This window comes from Geotrypetes seraphini, chromosome 2, assembly GCF_902459505.1.
Source record: "Geotrypetes seraphini chromosome 2, aGeoSer1.1, whole genome shotgun sequence".
In the NCBI taxonomy this organism is placed as follows: Eukaryota; Metazoa; Chordata; class Amphibia; order Gymnophiona; family Dermophiidae; genus Geotrypetes; species Geotrypetes seraphini.
Window position 1 is genome coordinate 408,261,080 of NC_047085.1, and position 17,623 is coordinate 408,278,702.

The 17,623-nt window shown below is 42.8% G+C and overlaps 1 protein-coding gene across 1 annotated transcript in view; it reads left to right on the plus strand.

Annotated features, from left to right (window-relative positions):
- Positions 1 to 17,623, plus strand: part of VWDE (von Willebrand factor D and EGF domains) — a 174,549-nt gene that overhangs the window by 64,346 nt on the left and 92,580 nt on the right. The window contains 5 exon segments of the mRNA XM_033931003.1: positions 10,495 to 10,568; positions 17,071 to 17,128; positions 17,130 to 17,147; positions 17,149 to 17,244; positions 17,246 to 17,347. Coding sequence (XP_033786894.1) covers positions 10,495 to 10,568; positions 17,071 to 17,128; positions 17,130 to 17,147; positions 17,149 to 17,244; positions 17,246 to 17,347 — 348 coding nt within the window.

Here is a 17,623-nt window from a genome sequence, read left to right on the forward strand (position 1 = left end):
ATGCTGTAACGCAGACATAAAGCTGAATGTTTTGGGAGGAATTCAATAAATTGCATCCAAAGAGGAGCTGGGATGATCTGTGCTAAGATAATCTCTCACGAGTCCTGCAAGAACTTAAAGCAGCCATTCAGGGAGCGGTGCGGGCCCTGCCGATACACCGCTGGACCAGCAGGATTTAAAAAGGTGTAAAAAAGGTACCAGGGGTGGGCGGAGGTGGTAAAAAAATTGTTAGTCAGCTGAGACGGATCCCACCTGTTCCGGCCTACCACTAGACTACCAGACACTGCACATCACGGTCTGTGACGCAATATTCGCTCCATAAGACACACAGACATTTCCACTCACTTTTGGGGGGAAAAAAGTGCATCATATAGAGCGAAAAATACGGTAGCTTACAAAATGTTCCACCGGACCCACTACTGATACAGCCAATATTTTAGTTCCTTCATCAGGGTAGTGGTCCGCTAGAAGAAAATCAAACAATCAAAACCAAAAAAATCATAATAGCTCAGTCCGAAAACATTCTTACCATGCTTAAATGCCTGTTGGAACTACTAACATTCAAAACAGTATACAAGCCTTGTTCAAAAATAATGCCAGAGCTTTTGCTGATGTAATAAAGAAAAACTGAATAGCACCTGACTCATGATATCAGAAGCAAACCCATAACATCAGAACTGGACTCATAACATGACTCATAACATCAGAACTGGATGTTCACAAAGATCTCCATTCTATCTCAAAGTTGAGCCTGTTTAAATGGACTGTATTCAGATCAAAGATCCACCATTGCTCTTTGTAATTCAGCCATTCATTATCCCCTCCCTCTCTAACTGAATACTGTCTATAATTCTCCAACTCTAATCATTAATCAGATGAGATTGATCCACCCAATGCTGAACCAAATGAGCAGATATTACTTTATTAATGATTCTAGTTTTATGCTCCGTCAGATGCAACTTGACTGCCCTTGACGTGTGTCCTATATAATTCAGTCCACAAGGGCACACAATGATGTAAATTAACCCCCTCTTTTACTAAGGTGCGTTATGCTTTTTAGTACACGGTAAATATTATCGCACGCTAAACACGCTAAATGCTAACGCATGCATGTTATCCTTTGGACGTGTTAGCGGTTAGCATACTCGTTGATTTAGTGCACGCTAAACGCACGCTAAAACGCTTAGCACACCTTAGTAAAAGAGGGTCTAAGTTACTAGAGTTACAGGTAGAATGGGAGCAAGAGTAATACTTTTTATGGTATCCATCCAACTCAATCCTAACATCGCCAGCTCATACTATTGGAAATGATCGCAAGTAAACTGCCCCAAACTTGATAACTGATGGTCCTCATATTCAATTTGCTTATAAGTAAGGGTTAGATCTTTCTATCATTATAGTTTCAATAACATTCAAAGCTTTTATTTGAGAAATTTGAGTATACAGAGACTAAACATCCACTGTCACAAATCAAAGTGGACGCAGCGATTTGGACATTCTCTAAACATCTTAACAAATGAGTAGTGTCCTGCATAAAATATTTTACTTTCAAAGTGGTAGAGCCAAAGGCTCTAAAACAGAACGTTTCAAATAAACTATAGGTCATCCTGGAGGAGCTACTAGATTCTTGTGAATCTTTGGCAAAAAATATATCTGCAGGGCAAGAGGACCCTCAGGACATAAAAATGTCACTTCTTTTGATGTCTCTTTGAAACAGTTTGTTCTAGCCGTTACAGGGCTTCAAAGAAGGTTTGGATAGGTTCCTAGAGGACAAAGGGATTGAGGGGTACAGATAGGAGTAGAGGTAGGTTATAGGGATAGGAGTAGAGGTAGGTTATAGAAATAGTCAGGGACCACTGCTCAGGCAAAAGGCCTGATGGGCCACCGCGGGAGTGGACCGCTGGGCGAGATGGACCTCTGGTCTGCCTCAGCGGAGGCAACTTCTTATGTTCTTAGGCTCAATTCATATCTTTATTTCAGCTTTGCTTCTTGACTATCATTTCTTTGTATTTCAGATTTATCTCCTAAACGGAAATCATTTTAAAATTAATAATTCTATACTGACTATTTTTGAGAAACATGTACTTTTACTATTTGTATTCTGTAATTCGCTGATTGTCCAGTTCTCTTCAGTGTAAACTGCCTAGAAGTCATATGATTGTGGCGATATAGAAAAATAAAGTTATGTTATGTGTTTGAAATATGTATACTATAAATTCAATAAAATAAACAATATTCACCCCTTTGGTTCAGCATTGGGTAGATCAATCTAATCTGATTAGTGATTTGAGATGGAGAATTATAGACCGTTTTTACCCCTCCCCCCTTTTACAAAACCGTGATAGCGTTTTTTAGCGCAGCACAGCATTTGAAATGTTGGGGATAGCAATAAAGCTGCGGCCAAACGGATTATTCCACAAAGATTGTTTGGTGTGTTTATTTTGGTTTGAGTAAAGTGATAAAGGTGACGGAGTTCAAATGCTAATGATAGGATCAGTGATCCTAACGATAAAACTGTCTTGAATTTAATAATGTAAATGTTTTCAAAACACCTGCAGCAGTTATTCTTATTTAGCTCAAGAAACAGAAATGTATTACAGTGGTTGCGTTTGAATGAGTGATCATTTTACAACATATTGAAATAGTGAGGAAGTAGAATACCTTTGGGAAAAAAAATGTTGTCTTATCCCTTTGGTGTTCCGCTGGCTTGCTTGCAGTTTGTTAGCTAATGTCTGATATAATCCAACAAAATAATGAGGAAGTTAAACATAGATTCCAGAGAATCATTCAGATTCTGATATATGCTGTAAACTTGTTTTTATGTTTCCAGAAAATAGCATTAATCATTTGAAAATCCAAGATGATGGCTACATATTTCATAACATTTTAATGCAATGCCTTTTTTTTCTAATCACAGCAACCACATCTCAGTAACTGTATTGTCATAATTATTTAGCAATTTTGTAAATATTTAATTATATTTATATTAATGGCTAATAATATTGATAACTATTTGATTTAACATTGTACAACATATTTGTAAGTTTCTTATCAAGCTGAACTTTCTCACTTTTCATTTCAGGGTAAACAGCAACCAGTTAAATCAACTTCTCTAAAATGACTGTCTCCTGGAACTTCCAAATGAGAAATCGACTAAATGAAATGTTGCCCAGGTCAATATAACAAGATGAAGCGCTCAATTTGCTGCTAACTTGGAAGCAATCTATGAGGGAAAAAATGCCCTCTTTCATTCTTTCCATCCGTACCATACCCAGGATACTAGACTCAAGAAGGTGGTGATCTAGAACACACGATGAGAAGAAACAACAGAAAAATATTATCAAAACTGCAAAATGCTGATCAGAATAATCAAGTTAAAAAAAAGGCTTATAAAAGACCATCTGGAACAAGCACACTGGAAGCCATCCCAAGCAAAAAAAATGGTAGTAAAAATCAAGTCAGTCATCACAATTTTTTATATGATGACTATGGATCACTACGACCTGATACATTTAGCAATAATTAGATCACCTGGAATCACTTATGTGAACTTTGAGTATGACCAGAAAATGACAAACACATCAAATTATAGCATGTAGTGTCTAAAAATTGTTGAAGTTGATTTATTTATATAACACATTTATAAACCTTAATCTAGGTGGTTTCCAGTATCAAAACATTCGTAAAATTCCATAAAATCCTTAAACAGACAATTTACATTATAGACATGAATAACATTCACTATCTGCGTGTATATGGTTTTTATTTATATCCTGCTTTAAACAAAGCAGGTTCCAAAAGCACATACCTAGTAAAAATAAAACATACAAAATATATACATTACAAATGCACATACACGCAAACACAGTCTTGTCTTAACTGCCTTATCCTATATAAAATACACATAGAAAACAAACCACCCCACCCTCACATACAGTACTTACTCCCAAGCCACAAATACCCACCCCTGTCTCTTTATATTGTTTATACATTCAAGTTGCAAAACTACATTTTCTTCTCTTAGCACCCATATTAGAGAATGACACGGTGGCTGTTACCCATGGCTACCCACAGGTAGCCGCGGGTAACCCGCCAAAACGGTGAGGGGGGAAAAGGTGCTCACTGCGGGTACGGGGACAAGGCCATCCACCGCCCCATGGAGCAGTAATGGCCTTGTCCCTGCAGTTAAGGGAGGGAATGCGCGCGGTCACCAATCGCGCACAGCCCCCCCCTACTTCCTACCTATCCGAATCTATCTATCTCCCTCCCTCCCCCTTACCTTCGTGGTGTGTTTTCAGTAACTTCTTCACAAAACCGTTGGAGCCTGCAACCAGTAGCGTCAGAAGAGAAGCTTCTGCCCACACACGCACGCTCCTGCTTGCAGGCTCTGACGACTTTGAAGAAGTTACTCAAAACGCGCCACAAAGGAAAAGGGGAGGGAGGGAGATAGATAGATAGATTTGGGTAGGTAGGAAGGAGGGAGGGGGCCGTGCGAGGGGTGCCGAAGGGTGGTGGAGGAAAGGAGCAGACGCTGAAGAGTGATGAAGAGGAACAGACACTGAAAGGAAATGGGGAACAGATAGTGGGGAGAAGATGCTGAAGGGAAATGGGGAAGACAGAGTGGGGAGAAGACGCTGAAGGGAAATTGGGAAGATAAAGTGGGCAGAAGACGCTGAAGGGATATGGGGGAGAAGACACTGAAGAGAAATGGGGAAGACAGAGTGGAGAGAAGACGCTGAAGGGAAATGGGGAACAGAGAGTGGGGAGAAGACACTGAAGGGAAATGGGGAAGAGAGAGTGGGAGAAGACGCTGAAGGGAAATGGGGAAGAGAGATTGGGAGAAGATGCTGAAGGGAAATGGGGAACAGAGAGTAGGGGGAGACGCTGAAGGGAAATGGGGAAGAGAGAGTAGGGAGAAGACACTGAAGGGAAATGGGGAACAGATAATGGGGAGAAGATGCTGAAGGGAAATGGGGATGATAGAGTGGGAGAAGACGCTGAAGGGAATGGGGAAGAGAGAGTGGGGAGAAGACGCTGGAAGGGAAGAAGACAGAGATGCCAGACTATGGGGAAGCGGAGGTAAGAAGATGAGTGCCAGACCAATGGGGGGGGGGGTGAAGGGAGAGGCACAGTAACAGAGCAAATGGAAGATGAAGAGAGAAAACAGACAGTGGATGGAAGGAATTGAATGAGAAGATGAGGGAAGCAGAAACTAGACAACAAAGGTAGAAAAAAAATTTTCTATTTATTTCTTTTCTTTTTTTTTTTTGCTTTAGGATAAAGTAGTATATTAATTTTGTTTATAAAAATTTATAAACAAAGCCCTGTCAGCTGAACATCTCTATCTCTAGTTCAGCAGCCAGAACTTTGATTTATAAGGAAGGAATAAGCTAAATATTGCAGTACTGAGGCTTGTATGGATGCTGCGGGGATAGTAGTCGTGGGGACTGGGCGGGGACAGTGGGCACGGGGACAGAGGTTGTGGGGACGGGGCGGGGACAGAGATGGTGGTCACGGGGACGGGGACAAATTTTTTCCCCGTATCATTCTATAACCCATATTTCATCTGACAAAACAGATGATGTTTCAACAAACGTTTTAAACGTGCCAAGATTCCCTAGCTTATGTATGTAACCCAGGAGTATATGGCGGCAATATGCCCAGAACCACATGGGAATCATTCCTACATTTTTCATATAGGAATATATGTTATGATAATGTGTTTAATGATTTAACAATAGTGTCAATACATTAGATACCCAATATAAGAAACAATAACATTGAAACTTACAATTATACTTCTAATATATAGTACATGTCCATGAAACTGACCTTTCTCACTGTGCCTGTACATTATTTGATGCACTACTATTCAAACTACAAACTTTGACCTCCCATTTACCTCAAGGACATAAAAGAGGCAATACTATAACAGGCCTGGTAGGCACCTGTTCTATATAAGAGCATAGGTGCCAATTTTTTCCTTCATGCTCACAATTTAGGTATGGGCCCTTATATCAGCTATAGACTTGCCCCCAGATTCTCTATATGGCACCCATATTTGGATACTGAAATCTACACATAGATTGAAGATCTACATATAAATTAATTAACAAGTCAGCTAGGAATAAATTGATGTCAACGATCAATTATTGCAGTTAATGGACAGTAATTTGATTTAGTGCATGCATCTTCCTGCACACTATTTTCTAACTCCACTTGCCTAAATCCCCTTTAGCTAGATTCTGTAAACAGTGCCTCCTTTCCCATGACTCTTTAATTTTCTCAGGAGCCTCTCATGAGGAACTTTGTTGAAAGCTTTTTGAAAATCTAGATACACTATATGAACCAGCTCATCTTTTTCCACAAGTTTATTCATACCTTCAAAGAAGTCGAGCAAATTGGTGAGACAAGAACTCCCTCAGCTGAATCTATGCTGACTGTCCCCTTAAATCATGTTTGTCTACGTGTCCCACAATTTTATTTTTTATAATTGTTTCCACCATTTTGCCCAGCACTAAAGTCAGGTTTACTTCTCAGATTTCACCTGGAACCCTTTTTAAAAATTAGTGTAACATTGGCCACCCTCCAATCTTCAGGTATTACAGAAGATTTTAGTGACTGGTTACAGATCACTAACAACAGGTCAGCAATTTCATGTTTGAGTTCTTGTAGTACTCTGAGATTTATACTGTCCAGTCCAGGTGATTTATCACTTTTTAACTTGTCAATTTGGTTTAGTATATCTTCCACATTTACCAAGATTTCTTTCAGTTCCTCCACATCATCACCTTTGAAAAACATTTTGTGGTTCAGGTAGATCTTACATCTTCTTCCGTAAAGACCAAAGCAAAGAATTCAATCTCTCCGCTATAACCTTATCCTCCCTGAGTACCCCTTTTGCTCCTTGATCACCCGGTGGTCCCATGGATTCCCGCACAGGTTTTCTGCTTCTGATGTACTTAAAAAAAAATTGTTACTATAGTTTTTGCCTCTTTGGCAAGTTTCTCTTCATATTCTTTCTTAGCTTTCTTTATCAATGCTTTGCATCTAACTTGCCAGTGCTTATGTCTGTTCTTATTTTCTTCATTTGGATCCTTTTTCTATTCCTTAGTGGATGGTATGTTTGGGGTTTTTTTTGGCTCTAATAGTCTTTCTCTTCACCTTTTAATCATGCCAGCTCTTGTTTCCTCTTTTTTCCACCTTTGTTAATATGTGGAATGCATCTGTTTGGAGGCATCAATTATGGTATTTGTAAATAACATCTACGCCTGGTTTACAGTCTTTGTAACTGATCCTTTTAGCTGCTTTTTTAACCATTTTCTTCATTTTATCATGGTTGCCCTTTTGAAAATGAAATGCTGCTACAGTAGATTTCTTTTGTGACATCACTGCAGGTATCAGCTCAAATTTGATCACGTTATGATCACTGTTTCCCAGCGAACCCAACACAGCTACCGTATTTTTCACTCCATTAGACGCACCTGATCATAAGACGTACCCTAGATTTAGAGGAGGAAAACAAAAGACATTCTGAACCATATTCTCCCTGCCAGGCTCTGCACCCAACCCCACACTCCTTGCCAAGCTCTGCACCCTGTCCCCCCTCCCTGCCAGGCTCTATACTGTGTCCCCCCTCTGGTGGTCTAGTGGTAGGCTGGGACAAGCACAGAGCAGGCAGGCAAGTAGGGACAGGGGACAGGGCGGGTGGGTGGGTAGGTAAGCAGGCAGGCAGGCCTTTCCCCACCCCAGGCAGGCAACAGACAGGCCCCAGCCTTGCCCTCCTCCCTCCTTACTTTTAATTCAGCAAGGCGGGCAGGCAGGCAGACCCCGGCCTCTCCCTCCTCCATCCCTACCCCCCAGGCAGGCAGGCAATGACCTCTCCCTCCTCCTTCCCTATTTTTAATTCTGCAGGGCAGGCCCCAATCCCCGCTCCCCACGCCACCCTCCTTCGCTGGACACGGCACCTTCCCTTGCAGAGAGCGGTGTACAAGGCTGGCTGGCTGACTGCCTGGTCCCTGCCAGTTCCCCTGAGAATGGCTGATGCAGCTACCTCCTCTTCTGTTCTTTTTCTTGCGGGAAGCGGTGCAGGACCAGGCAGGCAGCCTGGTGTGCCGCTATGCTGCAAGGGAACAGAAGAGGAGGCAACTGCGTCAGCCGTCAGTTCTTGGGAGAAGCGGCGGGGCCAGGCAGCCAGCCAGCCTTGTGCTCCACTCTCAGCGAGGGAGGGTGACAGTATTAAAATAAGGTAACGGGGGAGGCACTTTGAGGATTCGCTCCATAAGACGCAGCCTTATATCCAACCATTTTTTGGGGGAAAAAAGTGTGTCTAATGGAGCGAAAAATATATTACATCCTATACTATGCCTTGCATTCTACTAAGAACCAAATCAAAAATAGCTCCCCCTCTTGTCAGTTCCTGGACCAGTTGCTCCAAGAAGCAGTCATTTATGGCATCTAGGAATTTTACCTCCCTAACACTCCCTGATATAACATTTAACCAGTCAATGTTGGGGGTAATTGAACTCACTATTATAATAAATGGAGACCCAAGTGTGTTCAACCAGCAATTCACAGATATATACACACTCAATTATTTTAAACCTTAGCTTATGAGTTTTTCTCATTCTGCCATACTAAAATACATTGAAACACCACTACCACAATTGTGTTGAAGCAATTTCAAGCTGACTTTGTAAACAAAGAGAAAGCTCTGACTGACTGAAATAGTTTCTGCATATCAATTGGATGGCATAAGGTACAGAGTGAAGGGTGAGTCCTAATTGGGCGATAGAGATGTCAATCAGAAACATTGTGCTGATTCTTAAGCTGGTTAGCGATAGCCATGAGTGTGGATTACGATCTGGATGTTTATTGGTGAATAAAGGCGGAGCTTACATTGAAGATAAACGTTTCAAGAGCATTTGGAGAAGGAAGCCACCAAGCTGTGAAAAGTGGATGATAGACAGCTGACATGTGATGAACTGAAGAAATATTAACCCCTAACACAGCTTTAGTGGCGAAACAGGGATTTCCCTGTCGGGTATTTTCAACGTCTTGCTGTTATAATGGATATGATTTTTCAGTGTTTGTCTGCAGAGGTGGACACACAGGAGCAGCTGAGGATTTTGTTTGAGCGAAGAATTCATTGGAAGCAGGAAAAATTAATCCATTCGAGATGTGGCTGAGTATTTGTTTTCACCTTCTATGTTATTAAAAACTGTTCATGCTGTTGGTAACCTAGCTTTTTGAGCTTTCTCCTTAATACCAGCCATACTTTAGTATTACTATGTTTTAAGAAGTGGAGTTTTTTCAGACCCATGAAGTAGAGAATGACACGGGAACAAATTTTTCTCCATCCAGGTGGGAACTCATTTTCCCGTCCCATCCCCACGAGTTCTTTTCCTGTCCCTGCCCCATTCCTGCAAGCTCTGTCCTAATCCGCACAAGCCTCAAACACTTTAAAATCATGTGCGCAAGGCTTGTGCAGTTAAGACAGAGCTTACAGGAATGAGGCAGGGACAGTTTCAAAACTCATGGGGACAGGGAAATTGAGGGTTTTTTCCTCCACTTCTTATTTTTTTATTTTATTATTGTTTAAATTGTAGTGGAGTTTTTTTCAAAGTTTTTTAGTATGGCTTGTGGGCAGAGTGAGAGAAACTCATAAGCTAAGGTTTAAATAACTGAGTGTGTATCTATTTGATAATTGAAATCTCCCATTATTATACTGTTGCCCAGTTTACCAGATTTCCTAGTCTCTGAAGACATTTCTTCATCTGCTCATTCTGTCCCTAGAATGTTATTTGATATGCCAGAGAATGTTAACTGTATGTATTTCACAAACAGATTGTGTTATATGATAAATTAAACCTATTTCGAATAGGACCTCAGCTTGTGATAATACTGTGATAATGCTATATTATGGGCTCCTTTTGCGAAGGCGCGTTAGGGCCTTAACGCACAGAATAGCGCGCGCTAGCCGCTACCGCCTCCTCTCGAGCAGGTGGTAGTTTTTTGGCTAGCGCGCACTAATCCGGTGCGTGCGCTAAAAACGCTAGCGCACCTTCGTAAAAGAAGCCCTATATGTTAAATGTAGAGTTTCTTCTTCAGAAGAATCTTCTTTACACCATTCTCACAGGATGTTGTCATAGTTTTGGTAATTTCAGTAATCTGATGTGATGTATTTCATTTAAAGCACCCACCTTCTTGGAAAAAGGTCACCATCTTGGATTTTCATTGTCATTTCTAACAGGCATGCAGTTTCTGATGCTTTTATCAACATTTGAATGAAAGTTACTGTTATTTGCGTCACTTGCATATCAACTTGCCTCCAAAGAATAAAATAAATAATCCTCAGTAAAACAGACAAAAAACGGTGTCAATGTATGCTAGAACATAATTAACTTTTAATAGTGTATACTGACACTTTTCTTGAGGGCATGAATGACTATTGCACTGAATCAATTTAATACAGATATTTTATTTGTGTTTCAGATTACAGTGAAGGATATTCCAACTGCCTATTGCTACTCATTTTCCGATCCTCACATAATTACATTTGATGGCAGGTAAAAATTCTATATTCCAGTACTTCTCTGACAAAAATTTGTATATCTCATACACACAGAGGGTAACAGGTTGTCAAGTACATAGACACATATGTTGTACATTTTTAGGTAAATTCAGTAAATGGCACTCAAAAATTGGCACCGGAAAAATCAGCACTAAAGCCGTGATTCTATAAAAGACAACTACAGTTTGGCTATACGTACTGATCGAGATGCCTATCTAGGCACCTAATTTTTTTTTTTTTTAGTTCAAATCTTTTTATTGGAATTATAGGCAACAATACAGAAAAAGAATTGTTTTCTTTTTAAAAAAAATTTGTTTAATCAGTGCTGATAATTGAAAGTGCCATTATAAAAAAAAACAATTTATAAAATAAAAAAAATTAATTTGCCAATAGGCACCAGGTACCTCCTGCGCCTATTGGCAAGTAGGTGTGGTTAGGGGTAGTTTTGGGGTGGAGTATAGGCATAGTTTGACTAAGGCACACTCATTTTGGCCAAAAAAAGCCTTGCCAAAATGGCAGTGCGCTTCGGGTTCTAACAACACTTAGGCACCACTAGGGGTGACTCTATAAACAGTGCCTGGCAGTTGATTGATAAATACACTGAGCGGTGCCTAGGAGCTAGGTGCTGTTTATAGAACTGGGGACTAAGTGCTGCTCTATAAAGGGTGTTAAATAATAGTGCCTAACCCCGATTTCCATGCCCAACTCTAGGGACTCCTTTTTCGAAGCCGCATTAGCGGCTTTAGCACATGCGACTTTTAATCCAATTCAAATTATTTGTTCTATTATACAAAGTAATAAACGGAACTGCGCCTACCTACCTAAACAGTCGCCTAAATCGAAACCTTTCACCCAGAATTAGGAGAACCCAGACACCATTCTCCTACCCACCACTCAAAGGTACCCAACGCAAAAAACTATACGACAGCCTCCTAGCTACTAAAGCAGCGAAACTTGACCCCTCCATATCCAACCTATTGACTACAACAATAGACTGTAAAGCATTCCGAAAAGAAATAAAAACACTACTATTAAAAAAACATATTCGGTTAACCTAACCTAACATGAATCCCATCATGCTGGAATCTTCTTCTCTATGTCACAAAATAACCTGAAACCTCACTATGTAACTTGAAACCAACTACCTTCTAATGTAATGTAATTTCATGGAAATGTCCAACTATCTTCCAATGTATCTTCCTGGAAATGTCCAGTTATCTTCCAATGTAATCCGCTTAGAACCGCAAGGTACAAGCAGAATAGAAATCCGTAATGTAATGTAATGTAATGTAATCGCATGCTACCCCTTCGCTAGCTGAAAAACTACCGCCTGCTCAAGAGGAGGCGGTAGCGGCTAGTGCCTCCGACGGTTTAGCGTGCACTATTACGCGCATTAAACCGCTAATGTGGCTTCGTAAAAGGAGCCCCAGATGTTAGCACTTAAGCCAGTTGAAACTTGGTGTATATGTAGGCACCCAATTATGGCAGTTTGCCGCATAAATAATGCTATGCTATCACACCATATTAGAGAATGACACGGTGGCGGTTTACCCGCGGCTACTGCGTTTAGCCACGGGTAACCCGCCAAAAACGGGGAATGAAAATTAGCAGCCTCTGCGGGGACGGGGACAAGGCCATCACCGCCCCGTGGAGCGGTGAATGGTCTTGTCACCGCAGTGAGGCATAAAGGATCGTGCGGTCCCCGCAGCGCCCACCCGCACGCCAGCTCGATCGTTTAACCAGCTTCCTCTCTCCACCTCACCTTAGTTTGCCGGCTTTCTTTTTCGGCGACCGGAACGCTTTCAAAAGAGCCACGCACGCGCGGCTGCTCAGTATTCAATCTTCTGCTCTGACCCAACCGGAAACAGGAAGTTGCAGCAGAGCAGAAGATTGAACTTTGAGCTGCCGCGCGTGCGCGACTCTTTGAAAGCGTGCCAGTCGCCGAAAAAGAAAACCGGCAAACTAAGGAGAGCTGGAGAGCAGTAGCGTACCAAGGGGGGGGCGGGAGGGGCGAAAAAGGTAATGGCGCCAGGCCTTGGAGCACCGAGGCAGACCGCTTCTCCCCCCCTCCCAGCCGAACCCCCGCTGACCCTCCTATCTCCCCCCCCAAGTGAACCTTTCCGACCCTCCCAGCGAAAGCAGCAAACCTCCCTCCAGTAGCGTCGACTTTCTCCTCCCTCTGCCACATCACTGATGACGTCATCAGTGACGCGGCAGAGGGAGGAGAAAGCCGCGAAGGAGGTTTGCTGCTCTCGCTGGGAGGGTCGGAAAGGTTCACGGGGGGGGAGATAGGAGGGTCAGCGGGGATTCGGCTGGGAGGGGGGAGAAGCAGTCTGCCTCGGTGCTCCATTACCTTCTTCGGGCAGCAGCAGCGTTTACAATTCGCTGCTGTTGCCGACTTCAGGCCTTGTTCTCTGCCGGGTCCTGCCTACTTCCTGTTTTCATGAAGACAGGACCCGACAGAGAGGAAGGCCTGAAGCGGGCAACATCAGTGAATTGTGAATGCTGCTGCTGCCCGATGAAGTTCAGGACATCAGGACATCGAGGAAGGAGCAGGGTGAAATCGGCTGCTGGCTTGGGGGTGAGGGTAGGGAAAGAATCATGGAAGTGGAGAAATTGGCATGATGGCTTTGTGGGGGCTAGGGGGAGAGAGAAAGAAAGGAAAAAATAAAGAGGGGGGGCAGGGAGAGAGAGAAAGAAAGGCAGAAATAAAGAGGGGTCAGGGGGAGAGAGAAAGAAAGGCAGAAAGAAAGAGGGGGACCAAGGGGAGAGAGAAAGAAAGTCAGAAATAAAGAGGGGGTAAAGAGGGAGAGAAAGAAAGGCAGAAAGAAAGAGGGGAGCCAGGGGGAGAGAGAAAGAAAGAGGGGGGGGAAGGAGAAGAAAGAAGAAGGATCAGAAGAAGGACCAGAGACTCATGAAATCACCAGACAAAAAGGTAGGAAAAATGATTTTATTTTCAACTTAGCGATCAAAATGTGTCCGTTTTGAGAATTTATATCTGCTGTCTATATTTTGCACTATGGCCTCCTTTTACTAAAACGCAATAGCGGTTTTTAGCGCAGGGAGCCTATGAGCGTCGAGAGCAGCGTGGGGCATTCAGCGCAGCTCCCTGCGCTAAAAACCGCTATCGCAGTTTAGTAAAAAGGGAGGGGGAATATTTGTCTATTTTTGTATAGTTGTTACTGAGGTGACATTGCATAAAGTCATCTGCCTTGACCTCTTTGAAAACCCGCGGAATATAAATGATAATTAACATTTTCTCTGCGTACAGCGTGCTTTGTGTTTTTAAAATTTTATTGTTGGTAGATCATTTTGACTTGGCCACAAAGGTAAGGGGGAGGGAGGGAAGGGAGCTGCTGAAAGACATCTAGTAATCCTTGCAGGCTTGACTGTGCAGGGAATTATTTTTGTAAAATCATGTTATGTTATGTGACTGGCATTATCTAGACTTTAATTTCTATGAATGAATAGAATGAAAATGATATAAAATTACTTGCTTGCGGGGACCGCGTGTTCCGGCTCACACAAGGAAGGAGGGGGTGAAAGGGAAAAAGTTTATCTTCCTTGGAAATAGATTCTGAAGTGACCTCATCAAAGAAGACCAGCACTAAATGTACAAGAAATCCCTTAAACAATGTCAAAAGAGCCCAAAATAGAAAACTGCTACTGCCTTGAGACTCCATTATTGAAGGAATCAACTTGAAATCACAGAAGAGACAGGAAAAGGTTAAATGCCTCATGGAATCCTCAGGTACAAAACACAAACCAAATTGTGAATGAAATCAGAGCAGACAGTAAGAATTATAAAATTGATGTCATTATCCATCTGGAAAAAAAGGCGTACTAGAAATAATGCCTCAGCAATACAATTTTCAGAAGTTCCATTTACTCATGGTAAGGGAGAAGAGAGACTGCTAGTGATGGTGGGGGGACTGATAGAAGATATGAAAGAAGGGTGGTAGAAAGGAACAGATGGTAAAGGAGGGAGGGAAGGGTGGTGGTGGAAAGGAATAGAACAGACATTGAAAGAGGGTAGAGAGGAACAGACCCTGAAAGGAAATGTGGAAGGCAGAGTGGGGAGAAGATGCTGGAAGGGAAGAAGACAGATGCCAGACTATGGGGGAGCGGAGGGAAGAAAATGGGTGCTAGACGGGGACGGTGACGGGGCGGTGAATGGGATGGCAGTGGCGGTGACGGGGCAGTGAAAGGGATGGCGGTGACGGTGACAGGGCGGTGAAAGGAACGGCGGTGACGGGGCGGTGCAGAGGATGGTGGGCCGGGGACGGTGCAGTGACGGGGACAGATTTTTTCCCCGTGTCATTCTCTACACCATATCTAAATTTTCTGAACACTCCTCACCCACTCATGCCCCTCCCATGACCATGCCCCCTTCAGAGTTGCATGCAAAGGATGTAGGTGCCCAGTGTCTGCACATGCGCGGATGCCATCTAGTGGCAGGGCTGGAGGGGCAGAACAGGGTGTGGTGCAGTCAGAATGGGGCGGAATTGGGCGGGCCTGTGAGCATGGCCATTGGTCCGGATTTTTTCCTTTGGAAAAATCTGGTAACCCTACTCCACCCTCATAATCATAACTAGGATTTAGTGGTACAGGGTTAGGGTGTAAGGAGATGTGCATGCACATTTCAATTATTGCCCACCAACTGCAGTAGTTAAGATCAATTAATTGGCTTATAAGGTAATTAATTTGCACATGAATCTTTGTTCCGCATGCAAATTTGGAGCTGCAATCTTGGCGCCATGTATAGAATCTGAGAATAAGTGGTGAATTCAATAAATGGTGCCCAAATTTAGACAGTGGAATGATCTGCACAATGCAAGAATTCTGTAAAGGGTGCTCTGCATGGAGTGTCCTTCATAGAATCCTAGCTTAATGTGCGTGTTGGGCCCAATTCTATACATGTCGCCTAAAAATTAGGCACCAACTAGTGTAACACTTAAGCACAATTCTATAAAAAAGTTATAGCATCATACTTAGTATCACTGGGTGTCCTAACTTTAGGCACAGCCTATTTATGCCAGGATTTTCTTGGCCTAAATGCATGTGCCTAAGTCCAAAATAGGCACCTACATGCAAAACGCCCACAATCCGCCCCCTAACCATGCCTGCTTTGTGATAGGTGCCTTGGACTAAGTGCCTACTTCAAAATAGTAGCCACCTACCAAGTTAGGTGCCAAACATCCAATTAAGTGTAATTTATGTCAATTATGAGGTGTTAATTGTCAATTATCAGTGCTGATTAAGGGCTAGATTCACTAAGGGCACGGATCGGATCTGATCCATAAGGGATCTGATCCGATCCGTGTTCGGGGGGCTAATTCACGAATCGCCATCATGCAAATGAGGGCAATCGGAATCACACTCCCAACTGAGAGCCTGGATCGCTCTGTAGCGATCCCGACGCATGCGCAGACCATCTGTAGATGGTCTGCGCATGCGTCGAAGAGCAGCGACTTTTTTAAAACTTTAGTCCAGCGAGTCCGTGGTTTTAACCCGCTTTAAACCACGGGCTCACACTGCGGGGGAAGGCCAGGGCAGCGCTTGGGGCAGAGAGCAGGAGAGTCGGGGGCAGAGCAAGCTGGCAGGAGAAAATTGGCAGAGAGTCGGGGCAGGGAGCAGGAGAGGAGATTTGGGGCAGAGCAGGCAAGCAGGAGAAAATTGCGACAGAGAGCAGGTAGAGTCGGGGGCAGAGAGCTGGGAAGTCGGGGTAGATAGCAGGCAGAGAGCAGGAGATGGCAATCAGAAAGCAGTGAACAAGTGGTCCCCAGCAGTCGCTTGTTTGTGATCGGCCAGCCCAATCAATGTTGCAGGGTTTTTATTAGTGAATCGTTGCCTACATTTCAATGCCGTTCCCCCTCATTTTCATGCACAGATCGGAGGATGATCGGGACATAGGTTAATGAATTGGGTCGGAGGGAAATCGGGTCACAAAGGGGTCACAAACTGGTTTGCTTAGTGAATCTAGCCCTAAATCTATTAAACAATTAAGTTAGGCGTCTACATTGGCAAGGTGTACCGATGTAGGCGCCTAACTTTAGGTGGACTTTATAGAATCAGGTCCTTTGTGCTTAACTTTAGGCAAAAGCACTTACGCTGCCAATGGCTGGTATGAGAGCTGACGCCCAATAACAGGTAGGTGCATAAATGCAGGTACTCTAGAACGTTCACCTAAATTCTTGGAACGTCCCTGACCCACCAATACTCCTTACATGGCCACGCAAGTTATAGAATAAGATAAGAAGCAGATTTACACATAACTCCTAATTACTGCCAATTAAATGCTTGTTAATATCAAATTGATAGTACCTAATTAACTAATTAGTTTATGCATGTATCTGTGCTCCACATCCAAACTTATGTGTTCAACTTTGGGCAACCTTTATGGAATTCCCCCCTCTTGTTCATAAATGCACAAAGTAAAATCAATGACCTACATAAATATAACTGACAATACATACATTCTTTGCTTTTATTGACAGAATTTATGATAACTTCAACATGGGAACCTTTGTGTTATATAAGAGCACATCTCGAGACTTTTGAAGTTCATGTGCGGCGAGTGGGATTGTGGAAGCCATCACTATTCAGCATCCTGTAACTGTGGCTTTGTTGCCAAAGAAGGCCGTGATATAATTTCCTTTGATATGTGCAGCGGGTCAGCTACTAGAGTCACAGCCACATTTATCTATAAAGAGCAGAGACGAAACCAATAATAATGTCAGAATTACCGAATCCTACTTAGGAAGGAAAGTCACTGTATGTACTAAATCTTGCTTTCTTTAATTTCTAAAAGCGTAAATTACTATGCAGTTTATACACATTGGAGGGAAATTATATACAGTGGATTAGGAAGGAGGGGAGGTGAACTTCACCATTTGCCATCTTGGTGGGGGGGTACCATTGCTTCTTCTCTCCATCCACCACTTCCTCAAAACTTCTCTGGCATGAGGAGCATCTCCTACCTGCTGCTTGTGTCGGCCTCATTTCTGCATCTGACATTACTTCCTGGTCATGGGACCAGGAAGTGACATC